Raw genomic sequence first — 24,773 nt, forward strand, 5'->3', positions numbered from 1 at the left:
GAGTTGGAAGAGGGGAGAGCAACTAGGGTTCGATCGATTTTCCGCTTTACAGTTTTCTTTGTGTTACCGTAACAACTTTCACTATGGGTGGGGACATAGTAAGAATTGAGTTCAGCATCAATGTTGATTTCAAAGGGAACCCCATAGTATGACATATCTGTGGGGAGGGAGGGGTGGCCCAATTAATTGATTGCATAAATGGCTATGACGAAAACCTATATGTCTAGTTTGCTAAGTCTTTGGATGATAGGAGGGTTACTGTTTGAGGTGTATCATTTGAGATTAGTGAGGAAGTTATTGGGAAAGAAATAGGCCTCTCCACTAGAGGGAGAAAAAGGAAGAAACAAAGTCAAGTTCTAGAGAATGAAATCTTATCCCAATTCTTCAAGGATGAGGAGGAACCAATTAGGCTACATGGAAGATTTGATTGTGCCAAATTGATGGACCCATGGAGTGAGGTTTGTCTAATGTTAATGACGATTTGTACTTCAGAAGGAAGATTCAAAATGTATTACTATTACCATCTTCCTCTCCTTAATCATTTTTGTAACTATGATTTGCTCTCTCTTCCATTTTTCTTGTTAACATCTCTAGAAATTTGGTTCATGATGTTTTTTATTTGGCCAAAAATCAAGGCTAGAAACCTATACCCCTCCACCAAGGCCTTAATTTATATCTATACCACCTCCATTTGGCCCTTTTCTCTCCTAGACAACTAACAATTATAGAAGCCCCCAAAGCCTTGTGCTCTGACTCGCTCCCTCAGGCTACCATTCTTGATTTCTTAGGGACTAACAAAAAGAAATGCCTACAAATCCCTTTTGCAACTAAAACCCTATCTCACCCTAGCTACCTTGCTAACCCTACACTTAGTATGGTGGTTAAAGATAAACTCTCGGCTACCACCTTTGACATGGATAAGAAAAGGAAATTCCAAATATCCTCCTCCTAGCAAAATCAAACACAAGATTACCATTCAAGAGGTGGTTAGTGATGAGGAGGAGGAGGGAACTGAATATGATAGTAAGAGTGGAAGTGACAATTGTAGATGCTCAAATAGGTTGGCCAATCATATGGTGAGCAAAACTGATGGCAAAAAAATGGTTGATTATGGGGAGGAATCAGAGGAGGAGAGTGTAGTTGACAAGGAGGATGTTGCAAAGGATGAAGATGAAGCAGAGGATGGCAAGTGGAAGGCAAAGAGTTTGAACAAACCAACCAATGACATCTCTGAGCACAGTGGTAAGAATGAACCCCAAGACCTAACCCAAGAGGCCATGTTGAAGGAGGTAGGCAATCACCAAGGGGAGAGTGCACACAGTTGTGCCAATTGTAGGACCATGACAGGGGAATTAGAGGCCATAAATAAAAAGGTGATGGAGATAGAGCAGAAGATGATCAACATATCCAAATTCAGGCAAAGGGTGATGCACAACTCGACCACTTCCCTATGTTTGATGTAGAAAAAATGTCCCGGGTAAATATGTTGACAATGAAGGGAACTACAAGGAACTATTCAAGTTCCTCACTGATGACTGGAACCATGTGCTCAAATAGCCACTGGTTGGTTGGCTTTATCTTCCTAGGCCTTTTGGTTTATGTTGCTAAGACTTTCCATATTATTTTACTATCTTGTTAAGACACTACGCTTTTTTTTTTATAATGGTGTAAGTATGTTGCTTGTTAGTGTGTTGTTAATTGTTAATGTTGCCTATGGGCTATTAGTGTAAAAGATCATACCCTTGTTTTGATGCTGCTAATAACAAAACATTATTTTGGGGTCTAAGCCATCATCATGTCTTTAAACGTGTAGCTTCAAATGATGAAAAAGTTGCATGGGTGTCTCTTATAAAAAAAAAACTTCATACTTACCTAATCTTATCCATGTTTTTTTATTTTGTGAACATGGGTATAATGACCACTTAAAATGTGAATGTGACTCGTACACATCTTTCCATGTAACAATTCGTAAAATTTATCTTAAATTTGCTAGGCATTTACACATCAAAATATTTATTAAGAATATCATGTTAATAAAACTAAAATTATAAAATAAAAATAACTTTTAAACAAGCTAAATACAATAAAACAACTTTTCAATAGTTCTGAAGTAAAATAGAACAACTCTGAAGTAAATAAAATAAGAATTAAGTAAATAAAAATAAGTCTTCTTGATATTTTTTATATAGATGTGTTTATTTGTATTTAGTGACAATAAGGAATGGACTATAATGATTTCAATGTGTTAAAAGAATAACTTAGATTTGGCATCCATTTACATGTCAAATAATTATGTTGATAGATGGAACTCTACAATGACACCACTTCTTATCCATGAAAGAAAAAGAAAAACAATAAGACTGATGTTTTAATTGACTAAGAATATTAATACATGATATAATTGGAATGTTAAGACTAAATTGCATATGATTGGGTGGTGAGATTATTAAAATAGATAATAATAATATAGTTTTGTTAGAGGTTTATTAAAATAAATGGTGATGCATGATTGTAAGAAATGAATTGATTTGATCTACATAAGGATTGCTTAGTGGCTACTACCTACACATATAAATATCAAAATAATAAAATATGAACAAAATTTTAGAAAACACATACTATTTAAAGAATATTATTTTCAGTCAAAAAATGGAATTTGACATAGAACCTTCTACCTAAAAACTATTATCAGTAATTAAAATTTTGAAATTAATTTAGATTTGATTAACTCATTTTATATGTTAATTAAAAATAAAAAATTATTATTGAATAACTTCCTTTGACAAATAATAATAACATTAAGTAATATAGAGCCCGGATGTTGGTCCCAAATCCCAGGGAAACTCTTTGTTCCCTACTCTTAGGTTTGAAAAGATGGTGGTGGTGGAGGAAGTGAGCAGCATCAAGGAGTAAGCGGAAGGCAAATTGACGGATTTGGAGAAGAAAGTGGACGACGTGATCGAGAATTTGCAGGAAATTGCCAGCATAATGGATGCCATTGAGAATAAGCTACATGATGTCTCTAGGTTTGCCCTGAATGTCATGCACAAGTCTGCGACCACTCTCTGTCTCTTAAGGAAAGCAACCTCAAAGGAAAAGGAAAGGAGGATGAGGACTACAAAGACCTCTTCAAATTCCTCACCAAAGAATGGGAAAGGAAGCTCCTCGCCAAGAGGAGCCATGACAACAAGAAGTAACTTTGTTTGCTATGGAATGGTTTTTTATTTTTTGAATTGCCCTAATGGTCTTACAGCTTATAGTTATGGTTACTGGGTAATCCTGGACTTAACTATCTTTTGCCCTGCGTGGCATATTTTAACTAAGACTTTTATATACTTTGTTAATATGTGTAGTATGTTTAAAGTTTTTGATAGAGGAAAATTTAGGAGGTTGTGATTTTGTTGTTTCACTGCTAACAGTTGTGTATCTACTGTTATCTTGATTGTATATGGGTTAGCCCCCTAGTTTTGGCTACTTTGAATATCAAAAACATTAAGTAATATAAAGTACTAAAATTATATCTTTTCCACAAAAAATGTGAAAAGTAAATGCTATTACAATATTAAATTAGATACTCCTTAAATGAAAGACAATTTTTATTTTTGTAAACATTGACTATTGCTTTGTTTACATAAAAAATGGAAAAAAAAATAATATTGACTAATTAAGTATTAAATTAGATACTCTTTAAATAAAAGACATTTTTTATTGCTTTAAACGTTTACAATTGCTTTATCGTAAATTTTTTACCTAGGACGATGGTAAGCTTTCATATCACGTGAACTTTGAATAGTTTTAGGCCATCTCTATCAATTGTTTTGGTAGGGAAAGAAAAATTGTTTTTCTATACTTCACGGTTTTAGCCATGATATACTTCATCATAAACAACTTCTTTTGATGTGATATTAAAAATGGGAGATACATTTTGTAAAGGAGTAAAATATTTTTTGCAAGGTTTATTTAGATAATTATTATGTTTAGAGGAGTTTAATAATTGGAGTGAACACTAAAGTGCATAATAGTTTCTGCTAACCATGCTTTTTGATTTTGTGAGTTGTACATGAGTGTAATGACCTCTTAATGTGAATGTGATTGGTGCATGCCTTTCCATGTAACAATTCTTATAATTTATCTTAAATTTGTTAACCATTTACATCAAAGTATTTATTAACAATATCATACATTAGAAAAACTATAATTATAAAATAACTTCTAATCTATTTGATCTCACCTGGGTCTAATTTAAGAAGAAAGTTATTTCAATCTATTGTGGTTTGTATCATTTTCCTTAGGTTTTCTCCCAAGGGTTGTAAATTCAAAATGGTTTAATGGGGAATCTATGTCCTACAAGGTGCTAGGATGCAGGCAAAGCATAAATATTTCCACTCAAAGCTACTCTCTCATATCTTTTATTTATATTGTTCAAGTGTTGTGGCTATCGTATGCCTAATTATGGTGAAGCTCTCCTTTGGGATGTGTCAAGGAGACTATTATACTAGAAGGCAACCTTGATTTTCCTTTCAATCATCATGGACATTATGCAAAAAAATTATATTCATTGAGGTGTTTGGATTCAGCTATGTTAGGAGTATTTGTTACTTGTGAGAAAATAGTGTATACTCTTGGTGGAGTATGAATTCATTGTTCATTTTGTACTATTTGTAAGACTAGTTTCTCATATTTAGCCTTGTAATGATCCAATAGTGGAATGTATGCCTTATTTGTTTTAGGTAGTCATTGATGCACATGAACATGAGGTTTAAGTGAGGTTTATTTGGGAGTCAAAGATTCTTTGACGCCCTCTATTTTCTCAAGAATCACACCTCTTTGTAGCCTCCTTGTTGATCCTCGATTCTAAAAGTTGTCTATCCATCTAGTGTGTAGGATCCTTATGATCTTTCCACATTCAGTGCTAACTCTTAAGCATTAAACAACCCACTATTGGTATTATTCCTTTTGACCTCATTTTACCTTTGTGCTTGTAAACCATATCAGTTGAGGCTTGTAATTTTTTTCAATGCCCTCACTTTGACATTTACATGTGATTATTTGGTATATTATCAATATGTATGGCATCTTTTGTCAACATTTTTATTTAATAATATCATTTAATGAAAAAACAAAATAACTCTTCTAATAATATCTAAAATAAAATAATTTCTATGTAAATTTTACGATAAATGTTTAAATGCCTTTTCTCGTCTATGTGTTCATCTATTTATGATTAAAAGTAATAGGTGGGGAGGATGTTGGCATCGATTATGAAATTTAACTTTTCACCTATGAATTATATTTACCTAAAAGTTTTCCTTTTCAACAAATTCATTTGTGCATATACTATCCTCTCTCCTCACATTTTTCACTATGTTCTCTCTTCCTCGCACCATTTTGTTTTTTCCTTCAATATCACTCATAGTCCATGTCAAAATCTTCCTTTATTTCTATGCCCTTGAATACATTTTTTTGAATTCATGAACTAGGGTTAATGACCCTTGTGCATACCATTATACATGACCTACATTGGGATTATGTCCCTTTTGTTTCAATGGAATTGAGATTCATATGTGATCTAGGACTAATGATGACAAAATGAGTGTTTCCAACAATAACAATAAATTATAAAACAAATAACATATACAATAGGCCAGATCTAGAAAAGAGATGCAATGGGGAACTTGGATCTAAAAATTAGAACAAAATATGTTTGACTAAAGTGTAAGGCACCCTAGTTTAAAGATGTCTAAGTCTAACAAAGAGGGGTAGGGACATAGTTCAGAGGTCTTGTATATCTATCTCCCAAAAACTGAGCCTAAAACAATTTGACATGAATGTTGGGCATCCTAGGATAGGATTCTATGCTAGCATGCTTTGGAACAATTTTTTGGCATGTTTGGAGTTGTGGGGATTGTGCGATGGAGGAGGAGACATAATCTTCAATGTGAGTAGATGGAGGAATGGGGGTATCATGATGTGCGGGAGATTAGGATTTGTCTTGACGTGGAGGTGACAGAGGTGGATGGAAGACTTGAGGAGATTTGGAAACTTTGTTTTGAGGTGGGGATTTTATCTCCTTTGCTAGCATGTCTTGGATAAGATTATGGATGATGGACTTGGAGTATATGGATAATACAGATTTTGGAGGATTAGGATTAGATGGAGGATTGGGATAATGGATTAGGGAATTAGAATTAAGGCTTGGAGGACTATGGAGTAAAGGATTTGTATGGGGAGTAAAGGTAATGAATGTGTTGTAAAAGGATGGGGATTGTGGTATGGATGGGAGGGGAGAAGAAGGTATATATGTGGATGAGGGATAATCTAGAGATATGGATGGGGGATAAGATGGATTTTCCTTGTCAAAGGTAGAGGAAGCATAAGAGATATGATATAGATTGGGATTGGATATAGCATGCTGAGATGAAAGAGATGAGGATTTGATAGATAGATAGATAGATGGGATGTTATGTGATTGAATTGGTAGGCAAGTTGAGGTGCTTCATGAACTTCCATGAGTATCTTCTCATACCAAGCTTTGAAATCCTGGGTAGCCATGTTGAGAATGAAGGACTAGATTTGAATTGGATGAATATGTTTTGAAGGAGAAAGGTGATGAAGATGATGTTAAATCGAGATGAGGATTAGAACTTGGCTTTGAATCATGATGGATTGGATTGAGGATTGATTGTATTCGATTTGATTTGGATTGGAATTGATTTGATTGGATTGGTCCTTGGATTAGGACCTGGTTTGATTGGATTGGTCCTTGGATTTGGACTTGATTTGATTGGATTGGATTGGATTGGATTGTATTAAAGGATTAGATGATTGATTGATGAGGGATTGGATAACCAGATTAGAAAGAATGGATAGATAATAGGAAGAAGAAAGGGGAAGGCTACCCAAAGTTGGATGAGTGACTTGGACAAAAATGTTGGTTGAGGAAGGGTGATTGTTTGGATGGATGAAAGTGGATTAGGGACTAGAGAATTGCTTGGATAGATAGAAATGGATTAGGGATTTGATCATGACAAGATGGAATTTAGAAAGAGGGAGGATTGATTGGTTGGAGGAAGGATGGACTTGGCAAGATATATCAAGTAATGAACACATGTTGACCACACAATGTGTTATCCTAGGAAGTTGGATGAGGAGGAAAACCTTTACTTGCTGACTCAAGTACAAACCCAATAGCTAATCAGAATATGGTCGCTGAAGCTCACGTAATGAATTCTCAACGTTGTATTAGCCGACTCCAAACACTAATGGGGGCACGATATGGCAAGTCCCTTAGGGGAGTTACTATCTCCCTTGCACAAAGATTATCCACCTTTCGGAGGTGAACCAGGTGGCTTCTATTCCTAGGGCTCTTAGTAAGGATTTTCGTTTGAAGACTGCCCCTTGTAGTTGTGCAAGCACGATTAAGGCCTATAGCCTTACAAAGTACCAAGCACAATGGTAGTCACGCAAGCATTATTTAGACCTCAAGGGGCCCTACAAAGTGCTCTATATGAGTATAAAATTAAACAGCTTCATCCTCTGAGATTTTCATCTCAAAAGACCTATTTATTCTAGTGAGTTAGAATGCTTGGGTTTTAGTTGTACTCACTTGGGTCATTCCCCTCTCACCAAATCAGGAGGGCAAGCCCGCTAAGGGTAAAAGAATACAAACAAACAAGAAAAGCTTTAAGGGCCTGGATTTCTGATTGTCTATATAGACAAGAGCATACTCTCCTACCTCTATGCTTTCCTCAAACACATAAAGAAAATTGCTCTTTTTACCCAATGAAATTTAAGTGCCTAAGAAAATGATTAAAAGGACATAATGTTTGTTTGTATCTCCTTAGGCAACCTGCAAAACAATAGATTCGTAGTCTCAAAATATGTCTTGGGCTGCTCAGATTGGACCTGTGAAACTCAAAAAACTGGTCAATGGACAAAACTCCACAGAAACAATGCTTGCATTGTTCTACAAACACCCACGTTGAAGCACCTACGCAAGCACTAAAATGCTTGTGTACACGCTGCAGGGGGCAGAAAGCCAAAAAAATTGGAAAATACATAAAATGAGAAAATTTCCTGAAAAGCATAGATTATACTTGCAGTCGGTTGCGCTAGTCGGATGGCAGTCGTGCTAAAGCACGTGCACTCATGCCAAACAAAAATGCAGGTTAGTAGTTAAACAAAAATTTGAAAATTGAAATTTTGAAAATGAGCGAGATATTCTCTGAGTGCTCATGCTAAAGCATGACTTCTAAAAAAACAAAGGCTAGATAAAGAGATTTAACTAATTTTATTTTTTTAAAAATTATTTGGCCTTTTATGTGTTTTTATATGACTTATTACAAGACAAAAAATAGAATGAATAGAAATAAGGACAAGAAAGTTAATGGAGAAACGTTGCAGGCAGACACGTTGTTCCTGCAGTGATTGCGTTGGTTGGCAAACCTCTAGAAAAGGTGGATTAGAAAAAAAATTAATTTGAATCAGATGCATTGAAGTGTGTGCACACTCATCAAAGGCCCTGTCGCCCATGTTGAACCCATGTCACTCGCGCTATTCCAACACTTGTGACTGAAAACTTGCAAAAACTTGGTAAAAAACGTTAAATTTAGGGACATGCGTCCCACTGGGCGTGCCAAAATAAACCAAGGAAAAGATAGCACAATGGTAAATGCTTAGTTAAAACACAAATAAAGACAAAAATTCAAATAAACTTAACCAAAACACCATTATACTTTCATGAGCTTCCACTTGTTCCTTGGATTGAGCTTGATGAAGTGAAGGGGCCCCTTTGATTTCTCCACTTGATGTTCTCGTTTTCTTGTTGTGGATGTAGATTGCTCTCAAGTGCTCAACAAGATTGATGGATTGAGGATTTCGATTTGGATGATGGGTAGATGGATTTGATAGAGGATTATGAAGAAATATGATAGGAGGAGAAATTGACAACATAAGGATAGAAGAATGGAAGACTCCCATTGAGAAGGAAAAATGCTCCATTTTATAGATTGGAGGAGGCCAATGGAGGGCCAGGATTGATTTTCTTATGAAAGGCTACGATTGATTCAAGATAGTGGACATGGATCAATGATGCATTGGAGAAATAAAAAGGAATATAAAATTCCTTGGGAAAAGGGGGAAAAAGATTTGAATTTCAAAATGAAGATGCATAGGGGGATTCAAAGAAAATTGAATTTCTTTGAGAGGTTCAAGATTGATGTGACATGAGTGGGGGAATTTAAAATTGGAGAATATGATAAGTGGGATTATGAGAGATTCTAGAAGAATTAATTAGGCTAAGTGGGGATTAATAGAAGTGATTTGTAGGAATCAAATGACTAGGTGAATTAATTGAAGTTAACTAATTGAGTGGGTTTAGAGGAAATAATTATTGGAGGGACTTTATAAGAATAGGGAAATAATTATTTTATTTGATAAATTAATTATTGGACAATAGTGACAGGATTAATTAAATTAGAATTAATTAACACTGAGAAGAATAAGGATAACACAATTAAATCAATTAAATATGTTGACAAGCTTAAATTGATTAAATATTGATTTATTTAAGTTTAGGTGTCTACACCTTGCATCCCTAAAAATTTGGAAAAAAGTCCGTCCGACCATGGTGGTGGGTATACCACCACGGTCCTGACTTTTTCTCCTTGAATTTCGGGATCATGTTTTGGCGATATTATAATGTTTAAATCTGACTTGTTGTGAAATTATATAATTTCTAGGTTGGCCTATGATCAAAAACAAAGTTAGGGTTTCATATATATAGCCTTTCCTTTCCTCATTTTAGGGATCCATCTACAATAAATTGAAGGAGCCTCTTATGAAGTGAAAGTATAGGTTATGTGGAGTCTTCAACTAGAAATTCAAGCATCTATGAAGTCTTCATCAACCATTCTCATCATTGATTGAAGCTTTGGAGATATTGAAGAAAAATAGGATATCACCGACTGTTGGTCTTATTGTACCTCTCCCTTACGGTTTGGTATGGTTTCATGTTATTTTCATATCTCTATGTGAGTTTCACTATTTTTTCAAATTTATATTCATGCTTTAGATCCCTTATTGTATTTTTTATTTTAAGCATTTACATTCAATTTACATTCACTTAGGGTTTTATGCTCATAATGTAGGATAGAACTCTAATTCTTACATTTTAGCTCATTTAGGATCTTGTAAGAACATAAGATTCTAGCACACACAAATTTCAATATACTATTGGCTATTTGTGGAGGTAGAAATTTCATCAAAACAAGGGGTTTTACTAAGCCAAAACCCTATATAGCCACGCATACACAATTTTCAAACTTGCAGGCACATTTGCAGGATTCCAATGGAACTGCGGACTTTCAGGAAGATAGAATTCAATGGTGCAGACCTAGAGATAGAAAAAAACCTTAGTTTGTTGAGACCAAGGTGCCCAACACCCTAGTCCTCTGAGTTTGCAAGTTTCTTCTGGTAGTTCGGTGTTCTAAGCTCTCAGTTTTTGCAGTTTCCAAAAGTATAGTGCAGTTTGGTAATAGGGTGCTCTGGTACCGCTCATTCCAACTTAGTTTCTGATATGAGGTGCACATTTGAGTTTCATTTCTAGTTTTGTAGTTTGTAACCTAGTTTTAGTTCTGTATTTAGTTGTTATTTCAGTTTATATCATCACTTTCATTCATCTCTCTAGCTTAGTTCATCATTATTGCACATTTAGCTCAGTTCCCTTTCATAGTAGTGAAGGAATAGGAACCCTAAAATTATTCTTTGACTCTCTTTCACTATAATTAGTCAAATTGAATCACTTCCTTAGGATCTTCCATATTCCAATATGTGGAGGAAAGTGGGGTTAGGTCCTAAACCACCCGATCCCATTTTTCACCATCACACATGATAAATGATAGCTACTAAAATATTTACTCCTCTTGAATCTTCCACTAAACGAATAACTATCGTAATCATAATAGAAACTTTTCATAGTCCCAACATTGCATCTTATGACACTACTTCCCTAAAAAAATAGGAACTCCAAAGTGTGCACAAAATTCTTAGAAAATAGTCCAATCCATATCATGCACTCACATTCCATGTGGGATGCCACCCGACCAAAAGGTCTCACAAAGATGAGATGACATTAGCAAGTTAGAAACATAGGATATAACAATATATGCAACAATTAATTAAACAAATTAGGACTCTAAGATTGAGGCACCTTAATCCCAACATTTTTTAAGCTAAGCTATAACTGATTACGACATAAATAATGACATCAAGAAGGGTTGTTATCAAAATAGTTGTTAGGAAATATATACTTAGCCAATTAAAAAATGTGTTAATATGTTCTCAACATGTGTGGAAAACAAATTGTCCAGTTTCTCTTATTCAATCTATTAAATGTATTCAATAGTAGTACAATATGATGTAAACACTTTGTTGTGACTTGTACAGGACACATGTTTACTTTAATTTTTAGCTATTAATATAAATAGATTAAACATATGAATTATTCTACTTGATTGTTTGATGAAAGCATTATTATTTTGAGGAAGAATTCAATATTTAAGGGAGTTACAAATGAAACAAAATTTTTATTAGAACCAAATTTAATCATGGGTCGTCTTTCATATGAGAGATATGGGTCATCCTTTAAACAAGAATGTTACAATTGTATCATGTGATGTATGGGTAATATCTTGAATTTAACTAAAGTTTCTTGATTTGAGTGGATGATATTAATAGCTCTATGATGTATTTCCATGAAGTACTTTTAAAAATTATGATGCATTTCTATTCGTGGTTAATTTTATTTTTAAGTATTTTTCTTACATACAACATTATTTTCTCTTATAATTCTTTCCAACAATGTCTAATTATTAATGCTATTAATGCTATTATGAATGGTACATTTGCAAGGAATCACTTTGATATAATAATTTTTCCCATATAATAATTGATTAACTTCATATGCATAATTATTTTGTTTGTTGTATCTTGAGACTTGTGCTAGGACATAGCCCTCAAATAATCATTCAATCATTGTATGTGAATATTTATTAGTTGTACAATTGCACTTTTATATACTTTCATACTTCTAGTTTTATACTCTAGAGTAGTCGCTTGAACACTCCATTAGAATTTATAAACGTTGATTTTTAATTGTATATTTTCTTAAGAATTCAAATAATATAATAAATAGTAATCCATCTATTAAAGATATTATTCAAGAAAAAGGTTCATCCCCAAGTCCATCTTATTTATGCATCTTAAGGACTGTATGCACTAACTAGCCTTTTTACATTTAGGCAATGATGATGCATTCATAGATTCTAATTTTAAAATTGGGTTTCTTTCAAAGAAATTTGTTGGCTTTAACTCAAATCCTTCTGATAGTGTTGGCATCACCGGAAAATCCTCTTGATATGGAATATGGTGGATACCCATAGTATACCACAACACTATGTCCTTGTTCTCAATATCTCGATTCCTATAAAAATAACAATCGCATCCAACATTAAACATATGTGTTAAAGAATTCAAAGTTACAAAATAACATAAGTATTGAAATCAATTATTTTCTGTAGCATCCTAAAATTGTGACACTTGCAATTTCGACTGCATTTGGGTCTTCACGATGGCGATGCAACAAGGAACCTAAATGGAGACCCCGAAACTTGTCCATGACATCAAAAACTGCATTTTTTAGCACCTTGGCCTAATCCTCCTTGCACCTTGCTGTCCCTGGAGGTGGGACCATGGCGCCCAATGCCCTGGTCCTTCAGGACCAGGGCGCCCAGTGCCCTAGTCCCCCAAGACCATGGCGCCCAGCGCCCTGGTCCCCCAGGACCATGGTGCCCAGCGCCCTGGTCCCTGGCACTATTTTGGGCCCGGTCTCTTTTGGGGCCTCGGGTCTTTATGTTTGCAATTCGGGAAATATTGTTTCCTGGTCGGCCTAAGGTCAGAAAAATTAGTCTATCAACCCTAAATGGCAAGTATATAAACTACATTTCCTCTCCCATTTTAAAGGGATAGAAAAAGGCAGAAGCGACATTCAAGCATTCAAGCATTCAAGCATTCAAGCATTCCTTCAAGCAATTGATCATTCTAAGTCTCCATTCAAGGCTAAGTGTTGCATTCAAGACAAGGGTTCAACCATTGAAGAGGAGATCACATACCACATACAACATACAACATACAACAACATTACACCTTCGCATGTAAGAATACAAATATTCTTACAACAAGAGACGAACAGATCCCCCTTTGTTTCGCGAGTTTTTCGGAGGACCGTGTGCACGCCGGGTGCCATCGTCCTGTCAACTTTCACTCAAATTTGCAGGACAGTGCCGTCTTGACATTTTACTGCTAATTCCAGGTCCGCAGCTTCATCCTATATTCCTATCTCTGTTTATAAGTGAATCTTTCTCACTTTTCATGCATTCCTAGCTTAATCCTTCTATCTACATTCTGTACAAAAGAGGGTAGCCTTGCTGTCATAACCCTTGAAACTCATTTAGAATCCAATCTTGCATTGTGTGGGATTGGATCTTGTGGGTTTCAACCCCTCTTTTGAATGTAAAGTCTCCCCTAAGTGAAAACCGTCAACCCTAGTGACCTCCTTCCCCTCTCCTCGGAGTGGTGGGGGGAACACTTAGGGTTCGATCGCAATTTTTTGCTTTACATTTTGGTGAACCCGACGTGAACATCCTTTCTAATTATTCATGGTTAGATCTGAAAATTAGATGCCTTGATTACATTTCCATGTTTGATCTTTTGCAAATTTTAGAGGTTAATTGCATAAAAACCCTAAATTTTCTTTTTAGTTATTGAGCTTGCAAAATGTTTAATTGTTAATGCTTGTTTTAGATCTACCCTTCTATTGCAAATTATCAATTCATATTTGTGCTTTAATTCTGAAAATTAAGTGGTTAAGTGTCAAAACCCTAATTTTTAAAACCCTCTTGATTCAACCTTTGACCGACAATTTCACTGATCAAAACATCTCCAAATCAGCTATAACTTTAGATTCCGCAACAAAATCATAAAATATTTTGGGAGTTAGATTCAGCCATCGTTCTCAACATTTTTTCTGAAATTTTGGGAGTTAGATCTTACTGTATTTTTCTGCTAAAAGCCAGAATCTTGGCTGATTTCATCAATTCTAACACATTCAAAATTAAAGTCAAAGTTGGTCTAGTGATTGCTTGGATTAAGGCTTCTAATCATTCAAAAATTGTTGAAATTGAAATTTTGTGTCAAAATTGTGTTCTTGCTGTCTTAAATCTGAAAAGTGTGTTGGCATTCATTCGAAATTTCAGTGCTTTATTCAAATTTTTGCAAGTTGTGACCTTTGAAATTAAGTGTTTAATTGCACCAACTTTGATTTCCGCTTTCAAAATTGAATTTTGCGTGAAATTGAGTCAACTTTTAAATTTCAAAACCTGCATTGCTTTTAGTATTCCCTCTAAAATCATAAAATTCAAAATTTCAGTTTCCCTCTCTTTTTCAAAATTCAAATTTTGCATTTTTCAACAATCTTGGTAGGGTTCAATTTTGAGATTGCAACTTTAATTTGGCCTATCTAAAGATCATAAAATCACTCAATTTTTTCAGATTAGCTTTAAAATCATCATAACTTTCATCTCTGAAAATTTTGAAAAAAGTTGTGAGGACCGTGTGCACCTCGAGCGCCACGGTCCCTGACATTTTTTCCAAAATTTTTGGGAGATTGTCGTGATTGCATTTAATAGCTTAAATCTAGGAGATTGGCTGATTTTATTGAAATTTGCTACCTCTAAATTCAAAATCTTCTCTCCCTCTCTAGTGCATGAGTTTTACAACAATGAGCCCTACTTACACTATTCCCGTTAGACGAAGCCATAGAATTAAGTCTTTCCGAGGTTTAATTACCGAGGAGATGGAACCTAATTTGAATGGCCTTTTTAACGAGGACACGGGTAATTCCTCTAATCCTCCTAATGATGAAGAAGCTCTCCATGAGGTTTCTGTAGAACAACTTTCGAAATTGGATAACCAATTTGATGATTTTCAGCAATGGATGTCTCAAGAGTATCCCGATAGTCAAGCTCTTTCATTAATTGAGGGTCTAAAACGTATGGTTCGAAGTGATAAGAATGGAATTGATATTTTGCGTGGTATTGCACACATTGTGGATTCGAATGTGATGCCTATGAAGAGTTGTGCCGAAACTTTAGGTTATACACAACCTCCTACTCAAGTCAATCATTCTATTCCTTTGACAACTTCTATTGCTAGCATACCTACCTTTACGTCAAACATAATGACTACTTCTATACAAGACATTCCCCCTATGATCACCAGTCATGGGGGCAATCCTTCCTCTTCAATTAATCCTCTTCCTTCATTCAATCCAACTTCTTCATTCATTCCTTCAATAAGTGTTCCTATTACATCTCCACAAATGAACCTCGTGCAAGGGGGCAATTCATTTAACCATTCCATTCCTCCTTGTAGTGTTCCTCCTTTCCAATCATCTCCTATGACTAACTATCATAGTGTCCTGCCACCTTACTCTCAATCAATACCTTCTTTCAATAACATAATACCTCCATCTCAATCTAACACACCTAATATGAACTCTTCAACTGAAGTGACCATTAACAATCTTGCACAAACTGTCTCTTCTTTACAGCAACAAATTGCCTCTATGAATCAATCTAAGTTTAGTGTGCCCACATTTGATGTTGCCAGCCCACTTTCTCTTGACATTGTTCGACCTATTCCTCCTAAACATGTTGAAATCCTGCATTTGGAGCTTTATAATGGTAAAGGTGATCCTCTAACACATGTTAAGACTTTTCAAACAATATGTACCGATTTTGCTTATGACCAAAGGTTGCTTGCAAAACTGTTTACTAGAACATTAAGAGATAAAGCCCTACAATGGTATTGCTCATTGCCTTCTTATTCTATTAATACTTTTGAACAACTTGCAAATGCTTTTATTCAACAATTTCAAAACAATATAAGTCCTAAAGTTACTTTGATTGATTTAATGCATTGCAAACAAGGTGTTAAAGAAAAAGTGACTGATTTCATTGGTAGATATAAGCATTTGTATGCTCAAATTTCTTTTCCAGTGCCTGACAATGATATTCAAAGAATCTTTATTTCTAATTTACAAAAATACATTAGAGAAAAACTTCTATTTTCTGAGTTTACTTCTTTCCAACAGTTGTGTGCAACTCTTCACAATTATCAACTGACTGTGAGTCAAATGGAACAAGCAAATCCTATGGCTCCGAGTGATAAGGGTGATAGTAGTCAACAACCATTTGGAAAGTTTAAACCGAACAGAGAGTCCATTAAGTTCAATGAAAACATCATCAACAACAATGTGAATGCAGCATCAGGTGTGCCTCCTATTTCTAAGTTTTTCAAGAAAGAAAGAAAGTTTACTCCTTTGAATGAATCATTGCATAGTATTATGAATAAGTTATTAGAGAAAAATGTGCTTACTCTTCCTTCTATAAGGCAAATAGATCCCGCAAAGATTAATTCACCCTATTTTGATAACAAATCTTTTTGTCAATTTCATCGTCAACTTGGGCATGATACTAAAAAATGTTTTTCTTTAAAGGGTAAAATTCAAGACTTGATTGATAATAATACTATCTCTGTTTCTAGAGTGAATGATAAAGGCAACACATCTGTAGCTCCTCCTAACCAAAATCTTAAAATTTTTACTGATCCATTACCTTCTCATACCTCTACTGTGATTAGGACTAATGATTCCTCTTTCTCATCTGATGGTCTTGTGTCTATGACTCCGAATGTGATTAACTTTGTAGAGCAGCAAGAAAACCCTAAAGAACCTTCCATCACATTTGATTCCAATGAAACTATTAGGGCACCTGATGGTCCTTTATATATAGTTGCAAAAGTCAAGAATACACCTTGCCGTGGAGTGCTTATTGATCCCGCTTGCATGGTTAATGTTATTACTGACGAATTTCTTTTTACTTTGCAATTGAATCAAGTGATCTATGACAAAACAAATTTGGTTGTGAAATTACTTGATGCATTTTCTTCTCGTGCAATTGGTTCTATTACATTACCTCTTGAGGTCCATAACAAATCCCTTGATGTGAACTTTGCTATTATTCCTTCATCCGAACAATTTCGTGTGAAGCTTGGCTATCCTTGGCTATCTTCCATGAAAGCTATTGCTTCTCCTATTCACAAGTGTTTGAAATTTCCCCATAATGGTGAAGTTGTTACTGTCAATCATAGTCTCTTTAAACCAGCTGAGAGAACTTCTAGCATTCCTATTGATTATCTTTGGCCTAAACAATTCCAATCTCTTCCTCCGCGAAGTGATCATCTTTTCAAATCTTATCAAAAGTGGAAAACAGATATGATCCTATCTCTAAGTGAACCTAGAACATCCAAACTCGACATTCCTATCGTTCTTGAGAAGGAAGTTCTTCCTTTGAAAGATAAAACTAATGTCTTTCCTCAAGAAGATTCCCAACCCATTCCTATGGATGTGACTATGTCTATGTCTAATAAACTTTCTAAAAGTAGACCTATACCTCCTCGTCATGATGCACTTGGTCTCCTTCCTAAACCAAATATTCTTCCTTTATATGGAGCAGTTCCTCCTCCTTCTTTTTATAGAGAGAAGAGACCTTCTTCTTCTCCTATTATCCAACCTAATAGACCACAACCTAAACACCCAAGTGATAAGGATGAGAACATTCCTCCTCCTCAATCTTCTCCACTTCCTACTAAGACTAGACGAAATCATTCTGCGCGTGAACGCCGATGAAAGCGTCGTCTTAGGGCTCAAATAGCTGCTTCTCAAACTTTGCAATCTCCAAAAACACCTTCAACAAGCATTATTCCATTTTCTCCAAAATCTCCTAAACATAAGATGCATGATGGTCTTGATCCTATGTGAGTTAAAGATCCTATTTTTATAAATCTTGATGATGATATAGATGAAAATGTTATTCATGATGAAAATGTTACTTCTCTTGCTTCTGATAGTGAATATGAACTTGTTGATATTGATAACCATTTATCTAATGAATTTTCTAAAGCACTTATCCTAGCTCCTAGACAAGAACAACGTGGCTTGGAACATGAACATAGCCCTTGTTTGGATCTTGTGATAGCTCCATCTGCTGTGTTGGATGTTCCTCCTCTAGCATTTTCCCTGCCTTCCTGAAACATTGATCAGCAAGACGGGGGGTAGATGACGTGCTAGACTAGTTTCATTAGCATAGCAGACTCTCTCCTCCTCTCTTTTGTTACTTCTTCTATGTGTTATTCTCATTCTTCTATTTGTTGTCCTTAGTGTTGTCTACTTGAGGACGATGCAAAGCATTGAGATCTTTGTTGGTCTCTCTCATGTTGACTCAAAAGACACATGTGTTCCCTTCTTCTAGGTGACCTTCCTTGATTGGGGAATGAAGAACAATTATGCATACATACATATGATAGACATGAATTATCATACAGCATACTGACCCCAAGGAAAGCGAAGTCACCTTGTGCTTTGTGTTTTGTGTCTATTATCCTTGGGTTTATCTCACACTTGGAGGCTAAATCTTTGTGATAACAGGCTCCTTTCCCTTCTTATTTCTTATGTGTATCACTACCTTAAAGCAATCACCCCCGTTGAGGTGTGTGCAATCGCTTTAACATAGGGGGGCATACACCTCATCTATCCCTTCAGGATACTTGAAAATTTCTTGGCGAACTTAGCTTTACCTTGAAAATTTTTGATATCTTTCTTACATGACTCATAGTGAGGGAACCTTACTACTGATAGTCATGGTTCTCCCTCGTGATCTTCCCTTTTACTTTGTCAATCGAAGTCGTAAGATCCTTAGTCCACTGGGGGCTTGGTGTTTCTTGCCTCCTTGATGTGGTGAAAGTCTTTCAATGTTGTTTCCTTGTACTTTACCAGAAGTATGAGCGTACGCTTATACTCCCGCTAAAGTGGGGGCTAAACGTAGCATCCTAAAATTGTGACACTTGCAATTTCGACTGCATTTGGGTCTTCACGATGGCGATACAACACAGAACCTGAATGGAGACCCCGAAACTTGTCCACGACATCAAAAACTGCATTTTTCAGCACCCTAGCCTGATCCTCCTTGCACCATGCTGTCCCTGGAGGTGGGACCATGGCGCCCAACGCCTTGGTCCTTTAGGACCATGGCGCCTAGTGCCCTGGTCCCCCAGGACCATGGCACCCAGCGCCCTGGTCCCTGGCCCTATTTTGGGCCTGGTCTCTTTTGGGGCCTCGGGTCTTTATGTTTGCAATTCGGGAAATATTGTTTCCTGGTCGGCCTAAGGTCGGAAAAATCAGTCTATCAACCCTAAATGGAAAGTATATAAACTACATTTCCTCTCCCATTTTAAAGGGATCGAAAAAGACAGAAGCGGCATTCAAGCATTCAAGCATTCAAGCATTCCTTCAAGCAATTGATCATTCTAATTCTCCATTCAAGGCTAAGTGTTGCATTCAAGACAAGGGTTCAACCATTGAAGAGGAGATCACATACCACATACAACATACAACATACAACAACATTACACCTTCGCATGTAAGAATACAAACATTCTTACAACAAGAGACGAACAGATCCCCCTTCATTTCACGGATTTTTCGGAGGACCGTGTGCACGCCGGGCGCCATCGTCCCGTCAACTTTCACTCAAATTTGCAGGACAGCACCGTCTCAACATTTTACTGCTAATTCCAGGTCCGCAGCTTCATCCTATATTCCTATCTGTGTTTATAAGTGAATCTTTCTCACTTTTCATGCATTCCTAGCTTAATCCTTCTGTCTACATTCTTTACAAAAGAGGGTAGCCTTGCTGTCATAACCCTTGAAACTCATTTAGAATCCAATCTTGCATTGTGTGGGATTGGATCTTGTGGGTTTCAACCCCTCTTTTGAATGTAAAGTCTCCCCTAAGTGAAAACCGTCAACCCTAGTGACCTCCTTCCCCTCTCCTTGGAGTGGTGGGGGGAATACTTAGGGTTCGATCGCGATTTTCCGCTTTAAATTTTCATACTAATAGATAAATAGTAGTCTAGTTCAAAACATCAAATCTAATAATATTATAGATTGATCCTAGAATTTATTTAATTGATTTGATAAGAATAAAATATTATAACACTATTATTAATTTGCTACTCACTTGTTTGTCCACACTGCTAATGTGTCATCTCCATGACTTTGATCCATGTAATCTCCACCAGCCCATTGCTCAGTATGATTATATCGACTAACCCACACCTATACATAGTAGTTAGATCAAATGAGATAACCCACTTAAACAAATAAAAAGACATTAAAATAAAAATTAAAAATATAATTGAAAAGAACAATTTTATAAATTAAATACAAATATTGTATAACAATAGTCATAGAAAATTAGGTGGAATTTTCTCATGTCATAATCTACTTCACTTGGTTATTGGTAAAAGCTGCTCGTATTTGTGGATAGTCATCTAGTGATAGAAGACTTGTTGCAATTGATCCGGTAGCCAATCTGTATGCGATATCTTGACCAACTTTACTCTTTTTGTTGGGATTGATAACTAGTAGATCTGCTAGTTTTTTCCAATCAAATTGGATTTTAGCATCATCTTCTATCTTGGCAACCATTTTTTCAATTGTCCAATAACTCTTTCTTGGAGATTTACTATTTGTAACATCCTTCCTCTTTATCATGGCTTTCACAAATGAATTTTCAACGCCATCCACATCCATATCCAAATAGAATGTGAGAAAATGATCATGGAATGTGCCAATTTTGTTCTCTTCTAGTAAATTTCCATATATATCTTCATTTGTTTTTTGAATTTGGTCAAGGTGTGTGTAGCTTGTGGCTTTATACTCGAGGATTCCTGAGAGTCCCACCTATATTTTATTTTTATGTTAAAATACAAACTGGGAAAAAAATATATGCATTATTAGTTAAGGTGAAGCAATGACATATTTTTAATGCACTTGTATTATATGACAATAAAATTATCCACTTGGACATCCTAGTAAAAAATCAGCACAAAAGTCTAATCTTTGATCCAATAATTGCAAACCCACATGAAACACAAGTTATTCCTAAAGTGATAAGGATGGATTAGTGTTGGTAACTTACATTGCCACGAATCGCTCCATTTTTCTTGAATTCCCAGTCAAGAATGTAATCATAATTTCCCACTGTGGCAACCATTCTCACCACTAATGTTACTTCTGGTCTTACTTCTATTACCTATAAATCAACCAACAATATTAGTACCTATGATATAATAAAAATGTTAAAAGAAAAAGAAAACTATAGAAAATTGAGTTGTTTGTTAAAATAAATGGGAACACTATATACTATCAAGTTGGAAGTTTATTAAAACAAATGGAGACACATGATCATAAGAAATGAAATGATTTGATCTATATATGGATCATTTATTGGATAATACCTACATTGAAATTGTGATTTTCATTGTAATATAAACATATCAAAACAACAATCTATGAACTAGATTTTAAGGAACATGTAGATCAATAAAAAGTTCTTATTTTCAAACAAAAATGATCTCAATCAAACTCTTGAAAAAAAAAGGAATTTTTAATCGATTTTAAAGAATTAATTTTTATTTTAATTAGCTTATTCTATGTTAATTAATTGAAAACAAGAACATGTCAAAGTACCAATAACATCTAATAATCTTAAATACTAAATTAATTTATTAGATTTAAAACCAAAACTAAAATATTGATTTAATATAGGTTGACTTATTCTTATGAATTGTCCTAAATTATCTCCAATCTTACGTGTTATTTCATTTCTCAATATTTAATTTAAATTATAACATATTTTATACCACTTTTATGATTATAAAACATCATAATACTCATTCCCCACCTCATTCCTATTGTTCTCTTCCTCTTGCGCTATGTCAATCCTATGGGCATAAGAACCATCTAACACCTACCTAAATAACTCATGAAATAGACAACAAAAAAAAATGAAATTTCTCAACACCTCTCATTTTATTCTTACTATGAACCCACTTGATACATATTTTGTGTTTATTGCTATGTTGTGGTATATATTCATTTACCTATTAGTACACATCATCTAATCATTCATTTTCTTAAAGAATTAAACAACATTTATTAGAGGAACCATTTAATGAGTGCATTAAAGGAACATTATATACAACATTTGAACACTTTCTTGTTGCTAGCCAATCTTCAACACAACCATAAATTCAATCTCTGTATGGGATTGACCTAGAAGTACTTGCCTCTCGAGACTAGTAATTTGATAACCTCACTTTTTTTTAAATACCACTAATCCATTAATCCTTGATGACTAGCAAGAAGTAAAGAATGCTTCCTTTATACTTTCTTAATATCATGTTCCTAACTCATTATCTCTTGCGTACCTCATATCTCCCACACTGATACTTATATTGGTCATTGACTTTCATTTGTTACCCTACCTTCCTTCCTCTACTATAGTTGCATTGATGTATAGGATAAATAAGTACAAAAGAAATTGAGTGTAAGACCTAATGAGAAAGATAGTGATGAATTTGAGGTTATGCATACACCATTGGCTCATGAGATTGTTACACATCCACTACCTATGAGCTTCATGGCACCCTATTTCTCAATGTATGATGGTGAGAGTAACCCTAATACAAAGTTGAGTTCATTTATTGTAACATGTGTCAAATATTGAAATACGAGGATTGATGATTTGACAAAGATTATTCTTGAAACAATTTAAAATTAATATAGACCTAAAGATTGTCATTTCCAATCTATTTTATTATCTACAAAGATCCAATATTTACATCAATATTATATAATATAACTATAATCCTAACTCTTTTATACAATCTTAAATTGCAAAAAAATATATAAATAACTTAATGACAAATAATGCATATTTTAATAGCTTTAATACTCATTGGCCTTTATCTTTCTTGCATGTAAGTTATCTAAGAGCCATCTTGTATATTTGTTTAAGACAAAACAAAACAAATAAAATAAAATTAGCAATCCAATAGAAAATAATGTATACGTCAATAGCTTTACATATTTTATATTGCTAACTATTTTGCAAGCATGATTACTGCTTTTTTAAGTTATGCAAAACCTATCTTATATCTTTGCAAAGAAAAATAAAAAAATATTAACAATCCAATAACAAATCATGGATACTTCAATAATTTTACATATTGTCTATCTTTTCACTCAAACCCTTACTCATAGGCTTTAACTTGCTCCTCTGATGTGAATATGGGGTACCCGAATCCATGATAGACTTCATCATAGACAACTTCTTTTGATGTGATATCTACAAGAATCTGGTGGGTTTCTCCTGGGATTCTTGCAATCACAGTAGCTTTTCTAGGAGGTAGGGAAGATGACCCATATTTCCATTCATACAAAGCCTCCTTCTCTGGTGCTTCCAGTGCCACATATTGGAAGCTTATGTTCTTGTGGAGACCTAGCTTAGACTTAAGGACTAGTTTACGAACATGGTTGATTTCAGAGGCTGACAGAGAATCCAGAGGATGTTTTTTAGCAGCAGCAGAATGACTGGTGAATGCAAGCACTAGTAGACTGAGTAGAATAATACTTGATCTCATCTTTTCTCTACTCTCTCTGGAATATAATTTAGTTTTTTCTTGGCTATGAGATCAAGAAGTTCAGCAATCCACATTCTTGAATTCACATTTGAGAACTTTTAGAGGGCTATGAGATCCACATTCTTCAATTCACATTTGTAAACTTTTCTCAGTACAAAAAAAACCTATCTTCATTGTTTCACATATATAAATAGTTAAATAGTTAAAGATTATTATAAAATAGAAGATGCACATTTTCCAATTCACGTTTGGAAACTTCTCTATAGTGCAAACAACCCAATTTCCATTGTTCTCCATATAGAGATAGTTAAGAGTTATCATAAAATAGGAGATACATTTTGTAAAAGAATAAAATGTTTTTTACAAGATTTATGTATATAATTATACTGTTTAGAAGAGCTTTACAATGGCAGTAAATAGTAAAGTAATAATAGCCTATGTTAATAATAAAAAATAGTATCACATTCTAGATTATTTAGATTGTGTAGATTTTATGTTAATTTTCTTATACCAACATGTTGAATAAAAATTGAAACATGATCTAATTCAAAAACAGAAAAATAAATATTATACTTCTGCAACTGCAACTTATTACAATTGTGCTTCTAAATTTAGTTTGTTTGCAGTTAATCATATGATAACATTTTTCTCCATTCAATTGCATTGTCCTTGCAATTGAATGACAGGCTTTAAAAGAATGGCAGTCATAACTATGAAGGAATGGTGTACAATAATGTGTGTTTATGGTTGTGTAAGGTCTGCTCCGTTGCCTAGGCACCCTCACAGTTGCAGGGTTTGGTGCGTGAGGAGGGAAAGAAAGGGTTTTGGGGTATTCTATTAAATTCTATATGTTTTAATGGCTAAATAACTAATGATCTTTTTTGAATGAAGATATTTATTGAAGTCTATGAGATTAGATAGTTTATGGGATTTAAATATGAGAACAAAACAAAGATCATTAAAGAATCAATCAATTAAATTTAGAAGCAAATTAAGAGCGACTAAAAATTATTGCTGATCAAGTTTTTTCTGCTGTGAAATTTGATCAAGTAATGTGCTATCCTTTCAATTTATTCCTCCTCAAAGAAAGTATTTAGAACCTCAACTTT

The 24,773-nt window shown here is 34.6% G+C and overlaps 1 protein-coding gene across 1 annotated transcript; it reads right to left on the reverse strand.

The window, feature by feature from the left end:
- Window positions 1–12,240: 12,240 nt before the first annotated feature.
- On the reverse strand, window positions 12,241–23,664 carry LOC131053115 (amine oxidase [copper-containing] alpha 3, peroxisomal-like). Its single transcript, XM_059211802.1, has 5 exons — window positions 23,293–23,664; window positions 21,159–21,272; window positions 20,468–20,920; window positions 20,196–20,293; window positions 12,241–12,481 (listed from the first exon to the last, which is right to left on the reverse strand). Exons 1-5 carry the CDS (start codon window positions 23,662–23,664, stop codon window positions 12,277–12,279), a joined length of 1,242 nt encoding a protein of 413 aa, XP_059067785.1. The 3' UTR covers window positions 12,241–12,276.
- Window positions 23,665–24,773: the final 1,109 nt, after the last annotated feature.

This window comes from Cryptomeria japonica, chromosome 9 (genome assembly GCF_030272615.1).
Source record: "Cryptomeria japonica chromosome 9, Sugi_1.0, whole genome shotgun sequence".
Classification (NCBI taxonomy): domain Eukaryota; kingdom Viridiplantae; phylum Streptophyta; class Pinopsida; order Cupressales; family Cupressaceae; genus Cryptomeria; species Cryptomeria japonica.

Bases quoted from the DNA above. Each gene is read 5' to 3' on its own strand.
- LOC131053115 (XM_059211802.1), bottom strand. From the start codon at position 23,664: ATGAGATCAAGTATTATTCTACTCAGTCTACTAGTGCTTGCATTCACC. The intron at 21,273-23,292 runs GTTAAAGCCTAT...GTTGATTTATAG, and splicing joins TATTCACATCAGAGGAGCAA to GTAATAGAAGTAAGACCAGA. The intron at 20,294-20,467 runs GTGAAGTAGATT...TACTATGTATAG, and splicing joins CAGCTTTTACCAATAACCAA to GTGTGGGTTAGTCGATATAA.